The sequence below is a fragment of the Protomyctophum parallelum genome, assembly GCF_964188405.1.
Source record: "Protomyctophum parallelum genome assembly, chromosome: 1".
Taxonomy (NCBI): Eukaryota; Metazoa; Chordata; class Actinopteri; order Myctophiformes; family Myctophidae; genus Protomyctophum; species Protomyctophum parallelum.
In genome coordinates, this window is record NC_139697.1 from 27769854 (window position 1) to 27797260 (window position 27407).

General features: G+C 44.3%; 1 protein-coding gene across 2 annotated transcripts in view; it reads left to right on the forward strand.

Annotated features, from left to right (window-relative positions):
* The window catches only part of jarid2b (jumonji and AT-rich interaction domain containing 2b), a 144928-nt gene that overhangs the window by 49947 nt on the left and 67574 nt on the right, over positions 1-27407 (forward strand). For both annotated transcript variants that reach the window (XR_014569799.1, XM_083774124.1), the window contains exon 3: positions 16309-16438. Coding sequence is in view for 1 of the 2 variants with exons in the window: in XM_083774124.1 (XP_083630250.1) it covers positions 16309-16438 (130 nt within the window). In the remaining variant the exon portion in view is untranslated. The remainder of the gene's footprint in view (positions 1-16308; positions 16439-27407) is intronic.

Consider the following 27407-nt stretch of genomic DNA (forward strand, 5'->3'; position numbering starts at 1 on the left):
CCATATAGGTTAGGATATTCTGTATACAAATCAGTGTTGTTTTTGTCAGCAGATTTTAATTCTAGTCAGACTCTTGAATAGTTTTCACTTAGTTTTAGTCACATTTTAGTCACCTGGAATGTTTTAGTGTTAGTCTAGTTTTGGTTGACTATAGATCATAAGATTTAATTAGACTAAATCTACAGTTGATTTAGTCGACTAAAATGTATTTTGGCGGGCCTTGATGTCGTCGTTCTTTTCACTTGCAGTGTGATGCGTTGTGGGCTTGTAGATCATCTATTTTCAACATGCAACTAATTGTAAAATGACTTACTGGATCTCTTGTCCACTGGTCCCTTCCTAACATTTTGGTCTAGTTTTTGAGTGGTGCAACCACTCCCTTATGGAGCTGTGTGTGTGGCTGGCTGGGTAGCTGGCTGGGTGCGTCTGAGCACGAATAGCATGGTTGTTTTTCATCCCCTGTGCGAAACCTAACACACATACAAACACACACACGCACATATTAACTGTGCTTTCGGGTGTGCCAGTACAGTACAGTGACAGACTAGTACAGTACAGTACAGTCGAGGGTACAGTAGAGGGACCCCCACACCGTAACTCTGTCATTTCTCAACCGTTTCGGACGTGGGGCGGCTCGCCGGAATCGCCCTCCCACCCTGGGCGAGTTCCTGGGGTCTGGATGTTCCGGGGACCCTCCACGGGACCCCCTGAGATACCCACATGGTAACTCTCATTTCTCAACTGTTTCGGACGTGGGCCGGCTCGCTGGAACCGGGCCAGCACCCCACGGAGACCCCCACACGGAGTTGCACCACTCACTTCACACGGGTGGGATGTTTATTTGTTGTCGAAATTGTCAGTATATTTAATTTCCGTCAGTGGAAAAGGGTAGTTGACGAACATTTTTCGTCTTACTTTTAATCGATGAAATTAACACTTGATATTACAAATGCTCCAATTACCAGTCCGTATTTCACCCAGAAATCTTGTGAAGAAAAACAATGTGCGGACTTTGCAGTGCTGCGTGTGAACCTTCAGCAACAAAAGAAAGGGGGATAGCACAGGGTCGAACGCCTTTTGTTTTGAAGCACGCTGCCACCTGTCTCTGTGTGGCATCAGTGCTCTGTAAAAACAAAACAAAAACCAAAGCCTCGGCCGAGCCAACAGTGGAGATTTGAACTTCACATGCCGCGTCTCAGAAGCTATTCTCAGTCAGTAGAGGTAACACAGCCCAGACACACAGAGAGAGAGAGAGGGAGCTCTGGAAGTTTAGACCCAGCTGAGGAAGCCAGCCAAAAGCAAGCAGACAGACTGAGGGGAAACTTATTTCTTTTCAAATAGGGCGTCTTTAATTTTAATACGTTTTATAAAACATGGCACTGGAGGGGGCCAGCTGTCTAGAACAGCTTTCGTCTGTATGCGAGTATTGTTTTGGTAGGTTGCTCGACGTGGCTTGTGATTGGCTGAAATGGGGGTAGGGAGGGAGCGATTGGCTGTTCACTTGGACCACAAGCGAGGCGGTGTAGACATGTTGGAGGTACTGAAACTAGGGGGAGGCGGGTGGTGAGGTTTTACACTTCTTTCCCTATTAGGAAACAAGCGCTCTCTTATGTCTGCACTCTTATACGGTAACAATAATGGCATACTGTATGTATATCCCCACAAATGTAAAGCAGTGATAGTGCAACTCACGCTGCTATACATGCAAACGGTACAATCACAGCGCAGCTGACGTGAACCACACGGATCTGCTCACAGCTCACGATGGCACATTATCATATCATCTGATGCTGAGTGAGTTTATTACTGTAGTTAGTTCAAAGTTAGATTGGAGACGTGTCGTCCGGTACAGTAAAGTATAGGAGGAGTTCCTCCTCACTCTGCCCAATATTATCCAGTTTGGTGACAGTCAAACTACAGTAGCTCTTGCCGTGATTTCATGTTTCTTCATGCCTATCCATCTTTCTTCATGCTTATCCAACAAAAGTGCAGGCATGCGGCATTATTAAAAACAAACAGCTATGCCGATCATAGTTATAATAGTCGCGATGGAGTTAAGTAGTTGATCATCTGATTCATAGCCTGGTAGCCTGCTAGCTAGCAAGCCTAGTATAATCATAACCTCCTCCTAGCTTGTTTGATTGGATGGAAAGAAATATCATATTTTACCGCTGACTAATCGACTATAAATCGATTTTGATGGTAGTCGAGTCGACTATCAAAAATCACGTTTGGTTAATGCCTTAGTGTGTAGTCTACTGTAAAAGAATGAAGGAAAGCCCAATCTTAAATGTTTTCAGTAAAAATGTAGGCTGGGTTCAGTTCAGCCAGATACATTTACAGTAGCCTTTTACATTTTACAGCATCGTCAGGCCATCTTTTTTTTCCTCTTCTCCATAATGTTTTTATGCACACAATTATCCTCCCGTCTGTGTTTGTACTAGAAACCCTCGTCTCTCCTCCAGTGTGTCTTGCGTATCGTCGCATCTCTGTCTCATGCAGAACAGCACTGCCACTCCAGAGCTCCTCGGGGCCTTTTAAGCCACTGCGGGTAGCTGACCTTATCGCCTGAATAAAAATGAGCCATTAGAATGCGTTCGGCAAAGCGCACGCGAGCTCGCTGGGGGTACCCGGCAGCAGCCTCGCACCGACACAAAAGGGGGAGCTGCGAGTGAATAGACGGGCCCCGCTGTTTCAGAGAGCCGTGGGTTAGAGTACAGCTTTGGGTTCTTCTGTACACACGGTTTTCCTCCCGTCTCACTCAGACGTTTATTTATTTATTTATTTGACAGGGACAGCACTCATTAATCAACATGTCAGTTTTCACATCAATGTAAATGGGCCAGAGTTAGCCAAAGCTAAATTTCATCTGTAGTCCCTGACGTTGTGGTTGAAACCGTCGGCCATTTTGGTAGGATCAGACTCAGCGTGTGCTCCATCCTGAATGGGCGGCCCCCCGCCGTTTTAGAGGACTGTGGGTTAGAGACATGCTGCATCGCACTCCAGTCTCTCACAGGCAGTGCAGGGAAACCGTAAGCCGTTTCAGAGAGGCAGACCCAGCATGGATATGATTAATACATCATGTCCTGCAGTTTAAGCCATTCTGGGCGGGAACCCCTGTTGGTGTTTTATGTTGTTATACTTTAGCTATTGGAAAAATAGCAGATCGGAGTGCCGCGCTACGAACTTGTAGGTCTGCTATTTTTGAAAAATCGTGAAAATGTGGTGCAAATCTTTGAATATATATTCTTTCAGAGCAAACGTTTTTAACTTTGCTTCTGGGGAGGTCCCTGGAACAACATATTTTCAAATGGGGCCCGGCGGCCAATTACATATATTTTTGGGGGTCCTTGACATGAAAATGTTTGAGCACCACTGACATAGAAACATGAGTTTTTTTCAGAAAACTGTCATGATTTAGAAGACATTTGTAGAATCGACCTCGGGTCTAAATGGGTTAAGGAGACAATAGGTGACACCGATTTAACCCGGGGTTTGGTTAACACTGCAGACATTGTGGTTTGTTTTTAGGGGCTTGGCAATATAATATCGGTATTGGAACAATATCGTGGTGACCGTATGAGACTAGATATCGTCTGGGATTTGTTGGATATTGTAATAACGTCATTATTATTAATTATATTGTCTTCACAATAACGACGTATTTGGTCAAACATTTTTAGATTTTGTCCATATCATCGCTAAATCCTAGATGTTAAATATATTTCTGTGTTTTTTGTTGGTGTAACTCAGAAGTTTCTGTGTTTTTTATTTGTACATACCTGTCCACCATTTTGAGAAAGCCGTGTCGTCCGACTGAGAAGAGGTCAGAGGCACAGCTGGCAATGAGCCAAGGAAACGACGGGCCGTCACCTCCCATACACATCTGTTTCTCCCTCCCTCCATCTCCCCTTCCCTCTCTCTCTTTCTCACCGGTGTTGTGTGGCAGCAATCTGTTTCTGTGTGTGCGCGCGTGCACGTGTGTGTGCACGTGTGTGTGCGCGGCTGTGTACGTGTGTGTGGGCTCGCGGGTGTGTACGTGTGTATGTGTGTGTACGTGTGTACGTGTGTGTGTGTGTGTGTGTGTGTGTGTGCATCTCTGCCCACAACCAGTAATCATGCCATATCCATGGCCACTTTACCTCTCCATGTTGGCAGCCATCCATCCTCCCCTCCCTCCCTGCCTTGTTCATTCTCTCTCTCCTCCGTCATGCTGTCCTTTTTTATCACTTCCTGTCTCTCTCACTCCCTCGCTGCATTATTAAACAAAATGACACTGTGCCCTTCTTCTTCCTTCACCCCCCATCCCCCCCCCTCGTCTTCTTCCTTCAGCCCCCCCCCTCGTCTTCCTTCACCCCCCCCTCTCCTTCGTCTTCTCCTCTTCCTCTCTCTCTCTCTCTCTCTCTTTCCCAGTGTATGTCACACTGTTCCTCTCTTCCCATCCTTCCCATGGGTCGGTCGGTCCCCTTGTCCATCCCTGAGTGCCAGGTTACACCATCAGCAGGGTTGTTCTTCCTGCCTTTACTCCCCTGGTTGCCAGAGTGGGGTCCTCCTGAGTTTAACATTGTTTAACGCTGTTTAGATAGGACTTTTCTGTTTGGATGCACCGGTTGTCAAGGCCAGAAAGTCGTTTTTTGCCACTCAGTAGGCATTCCTGCATAACTTCTGGGTTTGATGATGTCACGCGCATACCCTCTATAGGAGTGGTTGCACCACTCAAAAAATAAATAAATATATATATATATACAAGAATATAAGAACTGCCACTGACTGGTCTGCGTGAGGTCGGCGGGAATAAACCAGAGGGTGAGCGTGTTTTAAGGCGAGCATTCTGGATATCATTATTGCAGCCTGCCTGTTCTCTTTTATCTCCAGGATATATCCTCTTCCCCTCCTGTCCTCCCATCTCTCTCTCTTATCTCGTCCCCTCTCTCTATTTCCCAGAGTGCTATTGATGGAGGAGCTGGCTTCTGGCCAAACTCTGTCCGTCTGTATTTATGTCTGTCTACTACCTGCTGCTTCATCTTCCTGACGTCTCTTTTCTATTACACCTCTGTCTGTCTGTCTGTCTGTCTGTCTGTCTGTCTGTCTGTCTGTCTGTCTGTCTGTCTGTCTGTCTGTCTGTCTGTCTGTCTGTCTGTCTGTCTGTCTGTCTGTCTGTCTGTGTCTGTAGCCTGAGTGACCATGAAGCACCTCTGTCTGTCTGTCTGTGTAGCCTGAGTGACCATGAAGCACCTGTCTGTCTGTCTGTCTGTCTGTCTGTCTGTGTAGCCTGAGTGACCATGAAGCACCTCTGTCTGTGTCTGTAGCCTGAGTGACCATGAAGCACCTCTGTCTGTCTGTGTCTGTAGCCTGAGTGACCATGAAGCACCTCTGTCTGTCTGTCTGTGTCTGTAGCCTGAGTGACCATGAAGCACCTCTGTCTGTCTGTCTGTCTGTGTCTGTAGCCTGAGTGACCATGAAGCACCTCTGTCTGTCTGTGTCTGTAGCCTGAGTGACCATGAAGCATGTCTGTCTGTGTCTGTAGCCTGAGTGACCATGAAACATGTCTGTCTGTCTGTCTGTCTGTCTGTCTGTCTGTCTGTCTGTCTGTCTGTCTGTCTGTGTGTGTCTGTAGCCTGAGTGACCATGAAGCATCTCTGTCTGTTTGTCTGTGTCTGTCCCTTGCCACCTGCGCCTCATTGTGACCAAAATGGCAACTAAGTGCAATGGCTTAGCACACAGTGTCCTTGGTGTCAATTTACAATTTACAATTTAGGCATTTAGCAGACGCTCTTAATCCAGAGCGATTTACATTAAGCAAGAACAAAAAAAGCATGGGAATACATCACATAAAAAGCATTTATCATGAAACATGCGTAAGCTATAAGAAAGGTGTCCTCTCTGGAGCTAATGTCCCAGGCTAGTGTCCCAGGGTGTCCTCTCTGGAGCTAATGTCCCAGGGTGTCCTCTCTGGAGCTAATGTCCCAGGGTGTCCTCTCTGGAGCTAATGTCCCAGGCTAGTGTCCCATGGTGTCCTCTCTGGAGCTAATGTCCCATGGTGTCCTCTCTGGAGCTAATGTCCCAGGGTGTCCTCTCTGGAGCTAATGTCCCAGGGTGTCCTCTCTGGAGCTAATGTCCCAGGCTAGTGTCCCATGGTGTCCTCTCTGGAGCTAATGTCCCATGGTGTCCTCTCTGGAGCTAATGTCCCAGGGTGTCCTCTCTGGAGCTAATGTCCCAGGCTAGTGTCCCATGGTGTCCTCTCTGGAGCTAATGTCCCATGGTGTCCTCTCTAGAGCTAATGTCCCAGGGTGTCCTCTCTGGAGCTAATGTCCCAGGATAGTGTCCCATGGTGTCCTCTCTGGAGCTAATGTCCCAGGCTAGTGTCCCATGGTGTCCTCTCTGGAGCTAATGTCCCAGGCTAGTGTCCCATGGTGTCCTCTCTGGAGCTAATGTCCCAGGGTGTCCTCTCTGGAGCTAGTGTCCCATGGTGTCCTCTCTGGAGCTAATGTCCCAGGCTAGTGTCCCATGGTGTCCTCTCTGGAGCTAATGTCCCAGGCTAGCCAGAGAGGGAGGCTGGGAATGGAATGGAAAGTGGGATGAAAGGAGATCTGGAATGGACTCGGAGAGAGGGTTGTTTCCATGTATTGTGTTCTCCTCCTCTACCGTCGTAAAACCCTGCCTTCCTCTTTGATCCCTCAGGCCGACAATCGCTGATCTACAAGCCTTGGCTATTGTGGTGCACGAAGATATACCACAACAAATTATAAGCCCTTCAGACACGCAGAGAAAAGGCTGCATGTCTCTGGGTATTGTTATGCGTGTTTGGATTCAGGCTTGTGGTCAGTGTCGTGTGTTGTACCCAATGAATATTTTGCAAAATAATCTACCAGCTTCTAATTATAAAGTGGGTCTGCGAAATGGATCGTATGGGGAGTTTCCCCTGAAATAAAATAAACTGCCCATTGTTTCTTTTTATAGCATCCCACAGTGTGCAGACAGACATGGAGGATAGGATATGAATAGAGAATATAGTGCTGTACTGAAACGACTTGGATTAAACATGTACCGTACATGGTTAACACTGCACACTGTACAACACTGCAATCATGCGGAAATGCTGTCATCCCACAGGGAAAGATGACATACCGTATGATAACCGTACAGTACATTCAGTTTTGAATGGCATCCTATTTAACGTTTACTAATTAGACTTTTATTGCGTGCTTTTATGCGTGACTTTAAGATCAGAGTAAATGGCATGAACCCTAGGCTAACTAACTGACGGGAAATGCACGTTTTCATAGTAAATGCTATGAGCTTGTAGATCTGCTATTTTTCATTATGGCAACATAATGCTTATAACACCAATAGGTGTTCCCGCCCCAAAATGGGTTAAGCACGCATAAATGTGATTATAAACCTCCGCCCCATAGGAGGCACCGTTGGGACTCAGGCCACCCCCAACACAACTATAGGCCTCAACTGGCACCAGGGGCTCCAGTAGAGGCCCCTGACCCTCCACTCCTGTCTTGTCTGCCAGGCCAACCCTCCCCTCCCCCCCTGGACGCCCCCCACACATGTGTGCTCCTCACACAGGCGCTCATGTGCAACCAGCATATGTAAAGGGCCTCTGCAGGGAGGCGGCAGCAGCATGTGCTCATGCCAGTTAGTTTAGCATGCTGTCGGGACATGTCATGCGTCTGTCATTTATTTTTTTCTAAGCACAATTAGAGATAATTAGCTAGCGAGTGCATTTTTGGGGCTGGAGCAAATAAGCAGTTTAGTGCCGTTTTGCCTGTTTATGCACACATTGTCTAGACTTGAAGTTCACGATGCCCTCCCCCTGTCAGCTTTTGCCACGGTTGGTTATTATGTTTTTATGTTGCATTAGTGAGACTTGAAGCTCGACCAGCCAATAGTTTCACATCATATCTACAATCTAATGCAACATGTTGTGAGCTTGTACACCATTTAACCCATTTAGGCCTGACGTAGAATTTAAAAAAATGTCTTCTAAATTCTGACAGTTTTCTGAAATACCTCATGTTTCTGTATCAGTGGGGCTCAATATTTCATGTCAAGGACCCCAAAAATAATATGTAACTGACCACCGAACCCCATCTGAAAATATGTTATTCCAGGAACCCCTCAGAAGCAAAGATTTGAGTTAAAAACGTTCTGAAAGAATATATATTCAAAGATTTGTGCCGCATTTTCACGATCTTTCAAAAATGGCAGACCTACCCGACTTAACCCATTCCCGTCCAGAATGGGTTAAGTCGTTTTCAGTGATGCAATTGAATTCATGTTCTGCTGGGATGTGCTAAAACATTTTAGACAAAAGGGGGAAAAAAGCATGTGCTCGTGCAGAGATGCAACCGAAAGGTGAAACGCGGTGGACTTTCCCCTTGCAATGGAACTTGAACAAAGATTGCATTGCAATAACCATTCATTAAAAAGGTGACTAATCGTGAGCATTGAGAACTTCAATTGAAGCATAGCGGTTTTTGTTTTTCTATTGCATGATAAAGTTCTGTTGGCGGGGCCTGTCGTGCAAACAGATGCATTGTAGAGTCGTGAATCACCCATAGCCTATAGACTTACAGTCGCTTCCATTGCCAACAGAAAGCCTTGCAATGGTCTTACTCACCATGCCTTCTGACCGCAGCCATGACTGTACCTCTGTTCTCAGGTACAGGCCTGCCCTGTGTGTGTGTGTGTTCTACAATTTACAATTTACAATTTAGGCATTTAGCAGACGCTCTTAATCCAGAGCGACTTACATTTAGGCAAGAACAAAAGCATGGGAATACATCACATAAAAGCATTTATCATGAAACATGCGTAAGCTAAGAAGGTAACAGTGGAATATCTATATGATGAAACTATACATACACTATACATAATAAACTATACATATTCACTACTATGCTATACATATGTACTATGGCGTGCTATGACTATATACAATACAATTATAGTGCTGTCTACATAACATGCTATAAGTCTAAGTCAAATGCTATCTAAGCCAACAGAAATTCTATCTAAGGGGTTAGGGTAAGTGCTATGGGCCATGATGGAGTCTGAAAAGGTGGGTTTTCAGGCTACGGCGGAAGATTGGGAGTGATGCTGCAGTTCTGACTGCAATGGGAAGTGCATTCCACAGTTTTGGAGCCAGAAGGGAGAAGAGTTTGGGACGTGTGGAGCGTTGTCCCGGCGTTTTTAGTGAGGGTACTTCCAGTTTCCCTGCGTTGGCTGATCTGAGTGCGCGGGAGGGTTTGTAGGGTTCAATCATACTTGTAAGATATGGGGGAGCCATACCTTTGGTTGCTTTGAATGCCAGCATCAGAGTTTTGTATTCTGTGCGGGCAGCGACCGGGAGCCAGTGGAGGGAGCGGAGCAGGGGGGAGACATGTGAGAATTTTGGCTGGTTGAAGACCAAGCGAGCTGCTGCATTTTGGATCAGCTGGAGAGGCTTAAGTGCACATGCTGGTAGGCCAGTAAGGAGGGAGTTACAATAGTCGAGTTTTGACAAGACTGTTGTCTGGATTAGGAGCTGGGCTGATTCCTGGGTGAGGAACGGTCTAATTCGTCGTATGTTATAGAGTGTGAACCTACATGATCGAGTGACAGCTGTGATGTGAGCTTTGAACGAGAGCTGACTGTCCAGGACAACACCAAGATTCCTGGCTGTTGGGACAGACGTTACCAGGGCGTTGTCTACGGAAATAGTTAGCTCCTGCATAGGGCAGGACTTAGCTGGGAAGAAGAGAAGTTCTGTGAGAGAGTATGTACGTACTGTATGTAATCACAGAATAACCAAAGCAAGTGCATTTGTTTTGAAATATGGAGAATTGTAAAATATAATGGCGGGATTGGTTCGTGTTTGTAAATTGTCAGTGCTATTTGTGCTCAGTCAGGCTGGAAGGACATGCATGGTTAGAGTTAACTATGAAATTGTGCATTTCCCGTCGCTTACGCCCCATATATGGTGTCCTGTGACAGCGCGTGATGTCATCAATATTAAGCCCATATATGGAGATCCATGATGTTATCAATATTGGCCAGCAACTCTACATCTATTACATATGTTGATCCTTCCCCATCCATCATTCCTCTTCGATGTCTCCCTTTTGACTGATACCTGTCCATTTAAACTCTAGACGGGCCTGCCTCAAAGTTATTAGTGCATGCAGCCACGCCCGGCAGCCGGCGAAAACTAGAGTTCTCAACAGGCCCGGCCCTACCTGGGCCCTCATCAAACCCTGTACACTCAGATACCCTGTACACCCTTAGATCTCCATATATGGAGCTGACCTGTTATGACATTCCATATGTTGATCTGACCTCATTCATCAAACCCTGTACACTCAAGACACGATGACCAGTACAGAATAATTCTATATGTTGATCTGATTCCAAAGCGCCAGCTTTCACCCAGTCGAATGTGTGCGTGTGTGCGTACGTGCACTCGCACGCCGCGGAGGGGTGAGAGCGAGAACCAGAAAGTGTATTTATAATACTAAACTGTAGGCTAAAATAAATGACAGTGAGAAATGCATATATTGTTATATCAATTATCATACCATACCATAAGTGTTAAAGCGCCCATGTGCGTTTTAACAAAGAAACACAGAATGTTTAAAGATGCATGTGTGTGATCAGCCAGTTTGAGCACATACTGTACATATAGATGCAGTATACCAATAAATACAAATCCAATTTCAACTTGTTTTGGGTCTGTGCTTAGACCAACTAGTTTGGCTAAGCCATGCATGTGCAAGCAGCTCCACATGTGCTCATCTGTGTGTGAACGAACGAAGCGAGCGTGAGCTTCCCTCCCTCCCTCCTCTCCGTCACTGATCCCACGGTGCCTGGACTTGTTTCCGCAGTTTAGTAGCCTCCCTCCTTCGCTAACGGGCCGTCACTTTACGCCAACGCTCCGGCGCCCCGGCGTCATTATCACCCCTAATTTATTTTTCCTTTGACACCCAACTATTAGGAGGCTTGTGGTCGCAGGATGACTGACGCATCCCCTGAAACATCAGTCTGATGGAATTTTTGCCTTTGGGTGGGCAGAGCTGTAGGCGCGGCACAGCCCAGGCAACCCCTCCCTGTTAAACCTTTTAGGCCTGATGTTGAAATTAAACAAAAAAAAAGTCTTCAAAATCCATGTTCTCAATATTTCATGTCAAGGACCCCAAAAATTATGTTGTTCCAGGGACTTCACCAGGAGCAAATATTTGAGTTAAAATTGAGTTAAAAAATATCACGCTGTAATCTATATTAACAAGTGAGAAGTTGTCACGTGGCGCAAAAGATGTGGCACTAGCTAATGAAAAGATGTGCCCATAGCCAATGAAAAGATGTGCCCATAAAAGATGTGCCCATAGCCAATGAAAAGATGTGCCCATAAAAGATGTACCCCCATACCAACATCTGCGCAGCCGTCACTAGCTCTCAGCCCCCCCCCCCCCCCCCCCCCCCTCCCTCTTTGGCTGCTGTAATGTGATCTCCCCTATGGATCTCCCTCTCCGCACTCCGCAGAGAAACCTTACCTCACGGAAGGTGGAATAGTCGCCTCACCATTTAGCTTATTCCTTCTAAATCTCTGAATTTAAAATATTGCTCGCTCAGCGAATGTCTTAGTTACATTAACATTGTTCTTAGAAAGTACTTGGTTTGTGCCTAACTACTACGATTAGACAGATCGCGTTTGTTATTTCGCTACTGCCAGTACTTCTGACACACACACACACAACACTACCCCGTGTCCCACACACACACAACACTGCCGCGCGGATTTAAGCTGTCAAACCTATTTTGTTAAAGTTAAATATGCCACAGACACTTGCCTGAACTGTGCAGCTGATATATATACAGCATTGTCATATTTAAAAGGCGCTTTATAGCTTCTCTCAGCTCAAAGCGTGTATGAATATTGAATAAGGAGATAAATGAACAGCTGACGTCGGTGGGAGAGGACGTGTGTGTGTGTGTGTGTGTGTGTGTGTGTGTGTGTGTGTGTGTGTGTGTGTGTGTGTGTGTGTGTGTGTGTGTGTGTGTGTGTGTGTGTGTGTGTGTGTGTGTGTGTGTGTGTGTGTGTGTGTGTGTGTGTGTGTGTGTGTGTGTGTGTGTGTGTGTGTGTGTGTGCGCGTGCGTGAGAGGGAGGTAAACAGTCAGCAACACGTTAGATTTCTACTAAAGAAAGAGGCAGCGATGGAGCCATAAGTCCATATCCATACATTCTGGGACATAAATTGCGCAAAATACTGTTAAACATGACGGCATCAGCCTGCTGCATCCTCCTAGCTGTTGTGTGCTAAGCTATATCATCATACAGAACCACAACAGTCAACACAACATTGACCAGGGTTGCCACATTGACTGAGAGGGAAACAAGCAACCAGGTCTATGAAAATGTTAACAGGCCAGATCAAGTCAGAAAATCCGAAAAAGTCAGAAAATAAATCTAGAATAAGCAACAATATTGCTGACTGTCAAACATCATTGTCCAATGTTGTTTTAGAGCAGTGGTTCTCAAACATTTTCATGTCATGGACCACTAATATTCTATATATATATATATATGTTTATATATATATATATACTATATATACACACCGGTGTATATATACAGTGTACACAAACCGTATATCTAGGTGTGCCCCGAGATTTTTAGGCTATGAAAAGTGTGCCCTGGGACAAAAAAGGTTGAGTTACGTGGTGCCCAAAAGGTAGATCACGATCTACCAGTATAGATTCTATACTGGTAGATCGTGATCTATACTGGTAGATCGTGATCTACCTTTTGGCCACCGCTTAACGTCAGATCAGGGGTTTTGTCGGCCAGCGCCAAAAATGCTCCCCCACAGCATAATCGGAGGAAATACCGGGCAGTGTGTATGAGCCATAACGTGTTGACTACACTACATTACACTAATAAGGACACATAATAATAACTAATAACCCATCCGTTACTAACTTACTACATGTGGAGTCAACTCCCGCAATTTCCTTCTTCCCATAGTGCGCGGCAACGTCACTCTGGGATGAAGCGGCCGCGAAATTCTAGTAATATACATTCAAAGATTTGAGGCACATTTTCACGATTTTTCAAAAATAACAGCCCTACAAGTTCATGGTGCCGCGCTGTGAGCTTGTAGATCTGCTATTTTTCAATAGCTAAAGTATAACATACTGCAGCTTTAAAACACCAAAAGGCGTTCCCGCCCAAAATGGGTTAAAGTGACAGGAAGCAACAGGAAGTGACAGGCTAATGGAGGGCGTCAGGTGATTGGGCAGAGTTTGAAACGACATTGATTTTGCCATCAGTGGCTTCGTGGAACATTTATGCTGTCCGTTGAGTCATTGTTTGGTATTTCACAGCAAAGCGATGACATCTGCATTGATGTTGATGTCCAAAGTGCGTTCAAGCAGGGACTGTTGTTAAAAAAAGGGTGCTTTTGATTGATATTATTCGTCATTCAGTCTTCCGCGCTAATTACTGCAAGTCATTTTCAGCTCTGAATGATGCAAAGAACCGATAATCTAACGACCGTGTCTCTCTGTAATTATTCATGGCATTTGCAGTGCCTCTATTCTTATTTTGTATGAATAACATGCTTTGAACCTGTCTGCCTGTTTTTAATAAGTCATGCCCACATAACTTTTCCAGATACTTCACTGCTCACGTAGAAATCCAAGGCTGGTTCAAATTGACTTAATTCGTCTTGTCTCTCTTAATTACCGTCGACTTTCCACCCTCCTCTTTGGGCCTAATTGGAATTATCCCTGCCTGTTGTTGCTTTTGATTTGAGAATCTGTCTGGGGGCTTATTTTGTTTGTCTAACTTGGTTTGCTAAATATTTAATTACATCTCAGTCGATTGGGATCACTCTGAATGCCAAGTGGGGAAATATCTTGGCTTTGGTTTGGCCTTGGCTTTGATTCCTGGGGTTTGTCCGAGCAACATAAAATTCCAGTGTCATCTACAAGGGACGGCTTGTATTGTAAAAAAACACTACATAGTATGCACATGCGTGCAATAAACACAGGCGTGTTACATTTCTCAGGCCAAAAGGCTACAAATAACACTCAAATGGAATGGGAGAATGAATGTTTTTGTTTAGTTTTATCATTTCCACACCTATTCCAGCTCCGTTTCGTGAACTAATTATATCTGTAATATAACCCTGTTTAACCCCTTTTGGTGTTTTTAAGCATTATGTTATGCTTTAGCTATTGAAAAATGCAGTGTGGCTTGAGCAACACTTCTACGGTTATTCTGCAGCAATGTTTGTGGCCATGTGCGGGCGTTTCGTAGCTTTTTGTCACTGCTAGTGTGAACGCAGCATTCCATAACTTTTATCTGCTGCCTGGGGCTTCCAATCCCATATGAGAGACCAATTATGCACTCCCTGCTAAGGTTCATGACCTTATACCTACCCTAAACTACCTCAAACCACTGCAGATGTGCTAGTTATAGACATTGTACTAACATACTCTACCGACAGTTTGGTTAACTCTATCTCTACTGCTAGCTGTTAGCATAAACCCCAGCTCCAGGGGCCAGCATACACGTTCACCTTAATAAGTCGGAGTTTGCCCCCCCCAAAAGAAATCGGAATATTCTTCTCTCGCCTGATATGATTGAAGACACGCTAGGACGTGTACACACGTCCTTTGTACGCGTCGATTGGGTTCCCTAGGACGTGTGGAGCCGTCTACGGACGGAAACGGTTAAAGGACCAGTGCCCTATATGTTTTTTTTTATATATATTTTTATTTGGTCAATATACATATTATCCACATGATTTTGAAAAAAAAAAAAACTGTTAGGAAGAAATTCCCCTTTAAGCAAGGCATTCCACCTCTGTGCGCTCCTCCAGGTTAGAGGTGCTCATTTTACCAACAGTAGAATACTGTGTTTGTATTTGGCAGCTCACCAGATTGGAAGGGTACTGTATGTTAGTTTATGCATGTGGTGCAGGCAGGGCCCGTGCCTATAAAAAGCAAGCAGGGTCAACCGACCCTCAATAAATAAAACATGAAAAATGCTCTTACGGTCGTGTAGCTCAGGTAATGACTGTGTGATTGCAGTCATTTCAGAGTTTGAGGGTTGATGCTTGATAGACTGCACACTTGCATGTCATACTAGCTAAATTGTTTGCCATGGGTGTACATTTACTGTGCAGTCAGCATGTCTTGGCAACTTCCCATAGACAGCCCATTCATCCATTCAACAGTCCTATCTAATTGTATTAAATAACGTCAAACTCACCAACATTGCAGCTGTACGGAAAGCTTGAATTATCCTCTTTCTATCTGCAATGTGTTTGTTTAATAAAAATCCACTGTAGACATGTTATGAGCTACTCCCTGTCAAGAAATTCCTTGCAGATGATTTTTTTTCCGAAGTGCTGGAGTTTGGAAGTGCTCGTTGACTATCACAGCAGCTCATGCCTACCACCTGTTTAGAATTTGCACATGATGCAGGAGGCAGCAGGAGGTTGCTTTACTGATAACGAGTGCTTCCAAACTCTGACACTTCATCTGCAAGGAATTTCTTGACAGGAAGTAGCTCATAAAATGTCTACGGTGGATTTTTATTAAATAAACACTTTGCAGATAGTACGGCGATAATTCAAGTGAGACACACACACTAGGGATGCTGCGATCACGATTTGTCACTTCCGATCCGATACAGATATGGCAGCATCGATACGGATCCGATACAGAACATATTCAGGTCTCTATGCTGTGTATTGCTGCTGCCTGCTGGCTAGCTGTCTGACTGCTGTTTATGATCACGTGGCCTCTGCATTCTGCTGCATGCTGGGTCTGCTAGACACAATCGCTGGAGCGCACTGCTGACATGGAGTGCTTGGATCTGATGTTCGGATCGTGGAATCCCTATCTCGCACGCACGCACACACACATCTTTACAATGGTCTGCTTGGCTTGTTTCATCATAGACTGACCAGTTTCTTCTAATGAAATTACATTTGAATAACAATACCCTAGAACCTGGTCAAGTTGAACCTGAAGATATTGGTGGTGTATAGGGACACGTTGGGACCCATCATCAGCATGGGGTCTGAGCAACGGCAGCGGAGAGATTGTCATCAGTCTTTAGTTGAGTGAAGCGCTTACAGACTGACTCTGTGAGTCCATGCGGAAATGTGGTGTGAATTGGAGTTTACCGTCTCGTCTCTTGTTCTGAAATCCACCAAGCACCTGACCGAAGCCATCACGGCAGCCGCAGTGGTGCGATAAATAGCTGCTGGATGACCTCTGACCTCCTGCCATCTCTTCCCTCTGCAGGTTCCCTAGCCAATGGACAGCTGAACGGCTCGGGGTCGAAGGGCAGCCACAAGGAAGTTGGCTCCTTACGCTCCCAGAGCCTGGACGGCAGAGGTGAATACCACTCTGAGGAGGGTCCCACAAAGAAGAGGTGAGACACGTGTGTGTGTGTGTGTGTGTGTGTGTGTGTGTGTGTGGTTCCTAACTATGAATCATTTAGCTGGGGGCCCCCTCAAGGACCCCACGTTGAGAACAAGTGGTTTAAAGTGTTACTGTGAATTTACATCTGAGAAGGAGTGTAGTGCATGCACGCACTCACGCATGCACACACAATGACATTCAGATCAGGGGAACAGATGACAAAACAGCGGTCTTATTGTTTTGGATTTTGATGGACTGGTGGTCTGTCTGTACTCAATCACGATGTGATTGTTGACGTTGTTGTGGGTGAATGTTTTGGTGGTGGAGTTGTACTTTGTTGTAACCGTTGTTATGGGTTTTTAAACTCGGGGCTGCAAATCAGGTTTCCCTGTACTGGTGGAACAATACAGATTTGAAAATAATTGAAAGCCACACGTCCTCTCTTTCTCATTCATCCTCATATTGTCATACCCACGTTCTTCATATGTGGCCAATTATTTTTGAATTTTCGTTTTTTCATGTCATATGAAAGCAGTGAATCATAGCTTCAAATTGACATATTGGTTGTTCATTTTGACCCACCAGCTTATCGAGTATAATGTCTTGCAGAAAACAGCGAGTTGAGAAGACAGAATGGTTCACTTCTGTGGTCTCTAACATTACACCTAGCTACTGTACATGATTAAGCATTTATTTCATATTGACATTTCAGCTCTGACACTTATTTCAGACATGCTCTAGTATGTGAAGAGTCTGCCTGTGCTATTAACTCATTTTGGATTGGATGGAAGTGTTTCTCTAGTGAAAAGCTGGAGGTTCTCAGTCAAATGTGGTCACATATTCCTGTTCTCTCGACGGCTCTCCGCCATGGCGCGCTCTCTCTCCACCCCTCTGAGGACATGGCATAAGGTGCCATCTCTCCACCCCTCTGAGGACATGGCATAAGGTGCCATCTCTCTGTTGTCACTGCATCCATTCCCTTGTCTCAATGTAAATCCAGGGGTGTTAATGACACGTGACTCTTAAAATGGTCTCTCCAAGATAAATGTAGCAATTAATATTTATTTTACAGTGACTCTCTGGTCCAGTGGCTGACTGTCCAACGCAGACGAGAAGAGAGATGCGTTTTTACAACAGCGTATATTTTCTAATACGGTTTCGTGATTTAGGAGGTTAGCTAAACGTGCGGCGCATGGAATCATGGACACATCCACACTGATTCCAAGTGTTTAAAAGTGTATTCCATTCTAATTTTACACAGACCGTGGAAGATAAATGGCTGCTGTGCTAGGGTTTAAAGACCCACTTAGCTCTCTCCGTGGAATGAAGTAAAGAGAGAATCAAAGAGAGGCAGGGACGTGCACACATAGACATCAAAGGGGGCTTCAGCCCCTGCCCTTTTACCCGTCTGTAAAACAGCTTGTAGATCTGCTATTTTCCAAAAGTGCCCTCTTAGGGGATTTCAGCCCCTGCCCCTCTAACACTCTCTGCACGCCCCTGAAGAGAGGGAAGGTACTACTGATAACAGCTACTACACTACATTTATTACTACTGATAACAGCTACTACACTACATTTATTACTACTGATAACAGCTACTACACTACATTTATTACTACTGATAACAGCTACTACACTACATTTATTACTACTGATAACAGCTACTGTTGTCCTGCACTTTTTGCCATGAAAAATAATTGTGTTAAGTGTTGTTGCTGTTGTTGTAACTGTTTGTTTTTTACTGTTTGAGACCGAAGACGAATTTCCACACGTGGACAATAAATGAAACTAACTAACTAACTAACTACTACACTACATTTATTACTACTGATAACAGCTACTACACTACATTTATTACTACTGATAACAGCTACTACACTACATTTATTACTACTGATAACAGCTACTACACTACATTTATTACTACTGATAACAGCTACTACACTACATTTATTACTACTACATTTCTTACCCTGTCCCTCAGGGGTCTATGTTTGGTACCTTCCTTTTTTTTATCCCTCCACGCCAAAAGTCTTTGACAAAAATAGCAGGTCGCAACACGCATTGTGAACTTATAATATTGTCACTGAATTTGATGCTGATGAATTGAATACAATGGAGACAAGCCCTCTCTCTCTCTCTCTCTCTCTCTCTCTCTCTCTCTCTCTCTCTCTCTCTTTTATATATATATATATATCAACACCCCCTCATCTTTACACCTAAATGTCATTTCACTCAGTCATAATTATCTAATTGAAATGAATATATATTTTTTAAAAAAGTTGATGCGCTCGACAATAAATCCCTTCATTTGTTTCCAGTGTAATTTTATGACGGGATTAATACATTGGATGAATTATGGAGAAGGATTTGTGACTGCCGAGAGAGGTTCTAATTTTCAGCCCGGAATTGCCTAAAACATTTCCGCACTCTTCCTGCAAAATGCACTCGGGAGTCTCGGAAGAAGACAGAATAAGAACACCATTGTTAGGGAAAGAATGACGACGTTAATGCATTTAGAATATTCCATTATTTTTAAATTGCAAGCTGGGAAGTCTGACCGTCGTCATGAGCGTCCTGCTGTGTGTAGAGTTTATAGCAGATGGACGTGGTTGTAGTTAGTTTGCAGTGCATGCATACATGGACTCTGTCTTGTCTTTGCATAATGCATGTGCTGTCTGCGGCATTGCGTGTGGGTGTTAAGTGTTATAGTCGGCCTAAGTTTCCCACGCGTCGCTGTTGGTTTTTGTTTTTACTCATTTGTGCCAGGCACAATCTGCCCAGGTGGCAGGTTGTGTGTGTGTGTGTGTGTGTGTGTGTATCTGTGTTGTTTTTGTTCAGCTAGACTCTGAGAGACACACACACGTGCACACATCAAAGCATCAGTGTAAAGCTGGAGGGTGGTGTTTTGGGGGTCTCGGACAGCAGCAGATGTCTGCCTGTATAGAAGCACCCATACAGGCTCCATTCACTGTGTTCTGTGTGTTTCCTTGGTTTAATTTTTTCTTATTAAAGAACACCTGCCTTAGTCTCCTTCTTAGCTGTCATTTGATCCTCCAGTATTATACAGTCTGAAGCTGCTCATTACAGACCAGCCATTTAGTTTGGAAACCAGTTCTCCTGAACAACGTTGCTGCTTAGTGGTGTGTGTGTGTGCGTGTGTGTGCGCATGCTCGTGCGCACGGGCGCACGTGTGTGTGTGTGTGTGGTCAATATAATGACTCGCAGCACGTTCACAATGTGTACGACGTAGTAGATCTGTTATTTCTGGCATAAAACATCAGCGCACAAATAATTATAAATGAAGCCTAATTTAGATTGAGCAGGTAAAGAGAGAAGAAGGCAGAGAAACAAATAAATAAATCTACATGCTCACAACGCACTGCATTGCAATGCGTTGTGAGCATATAGACACGCTATTTTTGCTTTTTATCTGTGTCGTACAACAAAAGCATAAACCATCGTACAGCAAAGCATGAAACAGGGTTTAAGTAATTCATAAAGTTTGATAATGGGACATTCTTTTTCTCTCACACTGCGTGGCTGTATGAAGTAAGGCTCTATCTATCTAATGAAATGCTGTGTGTGTGTGTGTGTGTGTGTGTGTGTGTGCGCACTGTAAGTGGACGCAGAAATAGGCTAATGACTGTTCTCAGTTTAATATGAGGAGACGTATTTAGGGAACACAGAGAGAGAACACAGGAGATGGAGAGAGAGAGTAGAAAGAGAGGGAACACACACACACACAGAGAGAGAGAGAGAGAGAGAGAGAGAGAACACAGGAGATGTAGAGAGAGAGATAGAGAGAGAGAGTAGAAGGAAATAAACGGAGGATGGAGAGGACAGGACGGAGAGACGAGCATATGGATATAAAAGAGGGGAAGATGAGACGGGAGACGTGAGGACAGGTGTGAGTGAGTTTTGGCAGGAAGAGTCCTTCTTTAGAAGTCTGTGAGATTAGCACTGTTTGTCTTCCCATGCCTCAGAGAGAGCACGTAGACTGGCATCGCACACGCACGCGCACGCACACACACACACACACACACACACACACACACACACACACGTACGTATGTCAAACTAGTGGGTTTTCATGATTCTGAATCCATTCCAAGCATTAGTTTTGCACGAAAAACACTCCTTGGCCCAAAATCGGCCATATCCACTTGCCCAAATGTGCTGAATTCATCACATTTGTGATGCCGGCTATCGCCTTTTTTAGGCCAAGGAGTGTTTTTCGTGCAAAACTAATGCTCGGAATGGATTCAGAATCATGAAAGCCCCCTAGTCTTACATGTCACATCATTCACGTGATGTATGTAAATAAAAGTATGATGTCATTTTGCTGTATATTGGTTGTCTATGGTGTGGTTATTGTGGTGTACAAAAAATGTCCATAACTTTTTTTTCGCGATGTTTCCGGCAGAGCAGACCTCTCATTCTGTGGACCTTAATGACCAAGTGAATAGAATACATAAATAAAAAGTACGTCATGCCATCACAGGTAAATCCTTAACCGTTGAGCTTTTGGGCCTGTGGCTCATAAAGTGAGACATTATGCATCCTATAATTCAACTGTTTTGAAATGGATGTTCTACCTTGATGATGATGATGCATTGTTCTGTTGGACAATAGAATCTAATCTATTTCCCTCCCTGCGTAACATTGGATTGCAGCATGTTGATAGGTTCTCTATTAGCATTCTAGAGTAAGTTTCAGCCAACTAGACAGCTGTGCAGTGATGGCAAACAGAGCCCCTGTCTGACGATGTCTTCACATACAATCCTCTGATCATTAAAATCACCATATAGAATGTACAAGTGCTCCACTCGATTGTGGGCTTACACAGTGGGAATAAGACTCCAGTTTGCCAGTTTTGTTTCATCCGTCACGATTAAGTAGTTTCTCCCCTGGCTTAAAATAAAGAGGATGTGATACACTGGGGGGAAGGGTCAGTAGAGCGTAGAAGTGAGAGTTTAGGAAACAGGCTGGTAGTAGTGATTAGTGATTAGCCTTATCTGATTAGAGAGTTTACAAGGGTTTTCCATTGTGAGGCCCAGGGGAGGTTGGCTCCGACATCACTTGAACTTAAGTTTGAAAAAAAGGAAAACCTTGTGCTCTCTCTCTCTCTCTGGCATGCACGCACGCACGCCACATGCGCGCGCGCGCACACACACACACACACACACACACACACACACACAGAAACCTATAGAAGCCATGATGGATGAGTTGTGTTTCGATCTTTATGCAGACTTGTTCCATGCAGTATGCATTATCTCGCTCTTGTCTCTCCCCCCCCCCCACCACCCCTATCTCTCTCTTGTCTCTCCCCCCCCACCACCCCTATCTCTCTCATGTCTCTCCCACTCCTTTTTTAAGTTTAAATTCTTGATCTATCTCCTCTGTCACTATTTTATACTCTTTCTTTCTCTCCCTCGCACATTGTTTTACTCTCTCTCTCTCTCTCTCTCTCTCTCTCTCTGTCTCTCTCTCTCTCTCTCTCTCTCTCTCTCTCTCTCTCTCTCTCTCTTTATTGAACCTCATACGGTTCTCTTTGAATGTATTCTCTCTGTTGTCTCAGCCAAGACACACACACACACACACACACACACACACACACACACACACACACACACACTCTCTCAGCTGCTGCTGCTTGTTTTGTTTTGACTTGGTGAATGCCAAATGTGTGAACGCACAGCACGCACGCACGCACGCACAGACTAGCGCCAGCGCAACCGATGATGCTTGTCAGCGAGGCATAATCACCATGGCCATATATGATTACGCACACGCGCACACACACAGACGGTTAATAGTGAGCTATTATGTGCGTATTGATTTGCTGTAAACAGGGTTGTGAAGTGGACTACAGTATATGGAACAGCGTGTCAAGACCAAGCTCTGCTGTTAGCCTTAATGGTGCACGCACGCACGCACACATGCACAGTATGCACAGTATGCACAATGCCACCATTTATCTACTGTTAACACTTAACAGTAATTACGGAATACAAAACGTGTCGAACATCCTTCACTTCCTTCTACTTGTGAATTAAACAATTTGTTTTTGTGAGCAAAATGAATACATTTCTTTCATTGCTCTTTTTTTTTGTTATTAATGAGTAATAATAATGCATACAGAATCCAGGGGTCCTTGAGGGAGTTCCAGAGGGTACCCACCTAAATGATAGTTTGGAACCAAATGGACCCTTATGGGTCTGTAACTCAGAGTGTACAAATGGAACCAAATGGACCCTTATGGGTCTGTAACTCAGAGTGTACAAATGGAACCAAATGGACCCTTATGGGTCTGTAACTCAGAGTGTACAAATGGAACCAAATGGACCCATTTGTACACTCTCAGAGTTACATTAACATTGATTTTACAATATAAATCGGGGTCCCAGAGATAGAAATGCCATTAAATGGGGATCCGTAGAATATTGCATGTCAAACTGGAAAAAAAGGGGTTGAGAAATCTTCTATTATGGGGGTCCCTGGCATATGTTTTTCAATGTGGGGGGTCCTTGACATGAATATTTAGGGTGGTGGTCCTCTACCACCACCCTAAATCACCTCATATCACCTCATATCACCCTGACCTTTGACCTGACGATGAGATGTGACTGATAGGACTAGGCCTGTCACAATTATTACATCATCGAAATTAATTTTTTGACGTCGGCACTTTGTGTAGATTTGTAGTCTTTGTGTACTTTGTGTAGAATAGCTAATTCCGATATTATTATTTTTACATTCTTCAAGTATCAAATTTGTATATTTATTTATTTGTCATATCTGCCCTGTGCAATTTAAATCCGTGATTAATTACGAAGCCTCAAAACCAAACCGAAATTAAATTTGTATCCACGTGTTCCAATGTTCAATGCCAAAAACACAATTAAATTGTTAATCGCAAATTGTTTGTGTGACAATTTATCGTCAACCTAAATTTGTAAACGTGACTGCCCTGGGCTGGACCCCCATGAGCTGTACGACAAATCATCAATCATTTTCAGCACACACACACACCCCTGAGGCACCTCCGTTGCATTGGGTTTGTGTATTTGTCTCAGTCTGGGGTACAATAGTTTGCAGCTGTCTGATGTCTGCATTTTGAAAATGACTGATCAAATTATATTCTATTCATGTTGGTTTTTATTTTGGTCCTGTAAAGCGACTTTGAGTACCTAGAAAAAGAGCGAAATAAATCGTATTATTATTATTATAGCCCGCTACATGGATGACAGAAATTGGGGACATACGCGACCAGGGCCGAAGGCCTGGATACTTGTTCTGCTTTGCGGGATCACATACTCATACATACACATTATTAGTGTGGAGCTGCCATTTACTGCAATGCGTAAATAATTACAGGAGCTGCTCTTTTTGGCGAGCGACGCCGCGGTTCTACGTACGGAGTATGAATTTGGGTTTAAGAGTTGTATGTCTCCTAGCGGGGTGTTGGAAAGCACTCCGTTGCACAGCGGTGAGCTCTCGCGCAGCTCAGACTATTCATCTGAACCTGGGGGAAATAAAGAAAACACACAGGAGAGAGAGAGAGAGAGAGAGAGAGAGAGAGATATTAGTCAGTATTCTGTTCTCTCTGTGTGACTCTCCCCAGGTGTGCCAACATGCACGGTGGTTGTTGTAGACACACATTTTATGCATTTCATGTTACTCAGTCATGCAACTATCTTTCAAAATGTCTAGTTTCTTGTTCAGGTACCTGACGTAAAAGTATGCTGACACTTGTTTGTTTTGTCTACCATAGAAGCTTATATGCTAACCTCGGGTCTGTCCGCCTGACCCTAGCTTAATTACACTGATTGCTAAGCGCTAACAGCCCCTGCCTGCATGCCCGCTCTTGATGTTTATTGACCCAGCCTGGCTGTGGTCAGCCAGCCCTGGGGGTGATTTAAGATGGACGTCGGGGGGGCAAAGGTCACGGGGTCAGAGTTCATGGTGGGCGTGGGGAGCATTAAATGGCTCTGAACGCTGGACCTTGACTGCTAACAGAGCATAACGTTTAAGTGGAGTGTTTTCATCTATTTTTCTTTCTGGTTCGGGCAGAGAGGGGAGAGAGAGACATGGCGAGGATCAATCACTAGTCAAGGTCAGCGGGCGAATAATGTTTACGTTATTTATTTCAGATGAGCAACGGACCCTTAATTGTGTTTGTCCCGCTATTGGCTTTGTTCCCTGCGTGCTCAGGACCATGTGTTGCTTATGATCTCTGGCGCTGCAGAAGATGATATGTGTTTTTTATCGTGGTCGGTACTTAAAGCTCACAGAGCTCCATTTAAATGTGGCACCGTCTTGGCATATTACCATTTTTTAAGGTGACAAAGCGGACAATAGGCGACTTCCAACTGACCTAATATTGCATTCATATATTCCGAGAGACAGAGGGAGAGATTCAGAGAGACGCAGCGTCGCTTGATCTATTGTCAAGATGTCTTTCTCTCTCTGTGTGCCTATCAGACCATCGCCCCACTAGTGGTTTGATTCTAAAAGGCAATGGAGAATCCAAGGGTATATTTAAATGCACACACACACGCACGCACACACACAGACGCGCACACGGCCTGGCATTTCTCTTATCTCGATTGAATATCGGTAGTAGTGTGACTGCGTAAAGCATATAGCTCTTACAGCAGCATTGGGACACACGTACATAGCTCCTGTACTGTTTTGCTCTCATTTTAAGCAGTCCATTGCTAACCACCACCGTCATGACTGAGTGCTCTACTCAAATGTTCATTTACCTCGTCGTGTACAACTGTAAACAAATGGACCATGGTTACATACTGTAATGTACAGTCTGCACTACAAATAGACCCATTATCAGTGGCTTACTGTGTACTGCCCTAGAACAGGGGTTCTCAACCCGTGGGTCGCAACCCCTCAGAGGGTTGCAAAATTATATTGGGGGGTCCCCATAAAAAAAATTAACAGTTTACATAGTACACATAGTGCATGCATACATTTTCCTTAATGATTATATCTGGTTTCAGTACTAATTTATGATATATTTTCTCTATTTTTAAGGTTATTTTTTCAGTCCGTTTGAATTGGTGGTGGGGCGGGGCGGCATTTCCGGGGGTCCCCAGCCAAAAACGTTGAAAACCCCTGACGTAATGAGAAGTGTCCTCATCTGTTCATTCAGTGAACTTGGCTTTTTGACTCGCAATGTTTTGCGCACATTACGTGTTCCTGGCCCTTATGCATGTATGTGCATGTCTAGGTGCGAGATGGCCTACATGTGGTCATGCCTGTGTGCCGTGCACAGGGTCAGGGGGTCGCTTTAGTGCACAGACTGTCCAGACAAGCTGTAAACATACTACATAGTGGGGTAAAGTGAACACACCACTGTTGTTTTCTCTGTCTGCCACACCCACTGCCATTATTCTCTGTATGTGTGGAGAATGGAGCATTTCTCTTACTCATTACTTACTCACAGGCCTACAGCTTGTCTTACTCTTTGTGTTCATGTTGTAATGAATACTACTGATGTATGTCACCCCCTAGCACTCCTATTTCCTTGTATGCTTTCTTGTGACTTGCTAGATGCTACGGTAGTTAATATTATGCAGAAATATGTTGGTTACTTGTTCTTATTTCTTGAGCACAAAGGCTAGGAATATTGTTTAGACAGATGCTGAGTTTGATGCATACCTGGCGGCGGCCTAGTTTCTTTGAAGTACTAAATTAATTAATTTCGACTCTACTTACATGACCTTTTTGCCGTGTTGTTTGTTGACTAAAGGTTCATGCCTTGAACTTTGAAGTCACCCTGGATAAAAGTGTCGGCTGAATGACTAAATTGGCGTGGTGTCATTTAGCAGGCCCAGTTCCCTGACCTGCAAACACAGTTGGCTGTTCCAACAAAGAGAACCAGGCAGTGAGCAGTCAGCTGGGGAGTTAGCATCTGTCATAATGCTACGTCTATGCTGAGCTTCAGTGTATTTGTATACACACACACACACACACACACACACACACACACACACACACACGCAATCGTGCGCAGATTGTTTAATTTGAATGTGATGAATGCATTCAGTATGTTTAAAGGTCTGGGATACAGTAATCAAAATGAAGACAGACAAACCATCATAGATGTTTAGTACAGTACAGTACAGTACAGTACAGTACAGTTACAGTAATAAAAATGAAGACAGACAGACCATCATAGATGTTTAGTACAGTACAGTACAGTTACAGTAATCAAAATGAAGACAGACAGACCATCATAGATGTTTAGTACAGTACAGTACAGTTACAGTAATCAAAATGAAGACAGACAGACCATCATAGATGTTTAGTACAGTACAGTACAGTTACAGTAATCAAAATGAAGACAGACAGACCATCATAGATGTTTAGGAAACAGGCACAAAGGCAGCGGCACAAAGGAACGCTGCCTCGCACAAACACACTCTGGGCCTGTGAGCCGGCTCACACGTGCACACATACGTACACGCAAAGCCAGCTGAAGTTAGGTAGTCTTTTATCAGAACCTCGTTGGCCATCTGGAGCCGGTTAACGCAGCCCTGGAGGTACAGACCCCTTCATCAGTGCGTCATTACTCACACCATGAGGTTTACAAATGGGAGGGAATGCAATATCCGTTATTTATACAGAACTGATGCAAGATCGCAGTCCAGTTTTGAATTCTTACCAAAGCATACAGAACACGTAACTTCTGGTTGCGAGCCGTTGTTACGCACTGAAGAATTGCGAAGCTCACAGCATGCTGCTTTGCAACCCGTTTTGACCTTGTAGATCGGCTATTTTTCGCAGGCAACACTGGTGAGCATGTAGTGTAAATAGGCTTTAGGCAGATAAATACAGTACTTCCAATCATGTGACGCTGCATTGAACTATATTCCCCGTCTGTGTTTTTCAAAGCATCAAGTTTTCTATCTATATATGAGATGTTTTGTTTGTTTTCTCTGTATTTACATTTCC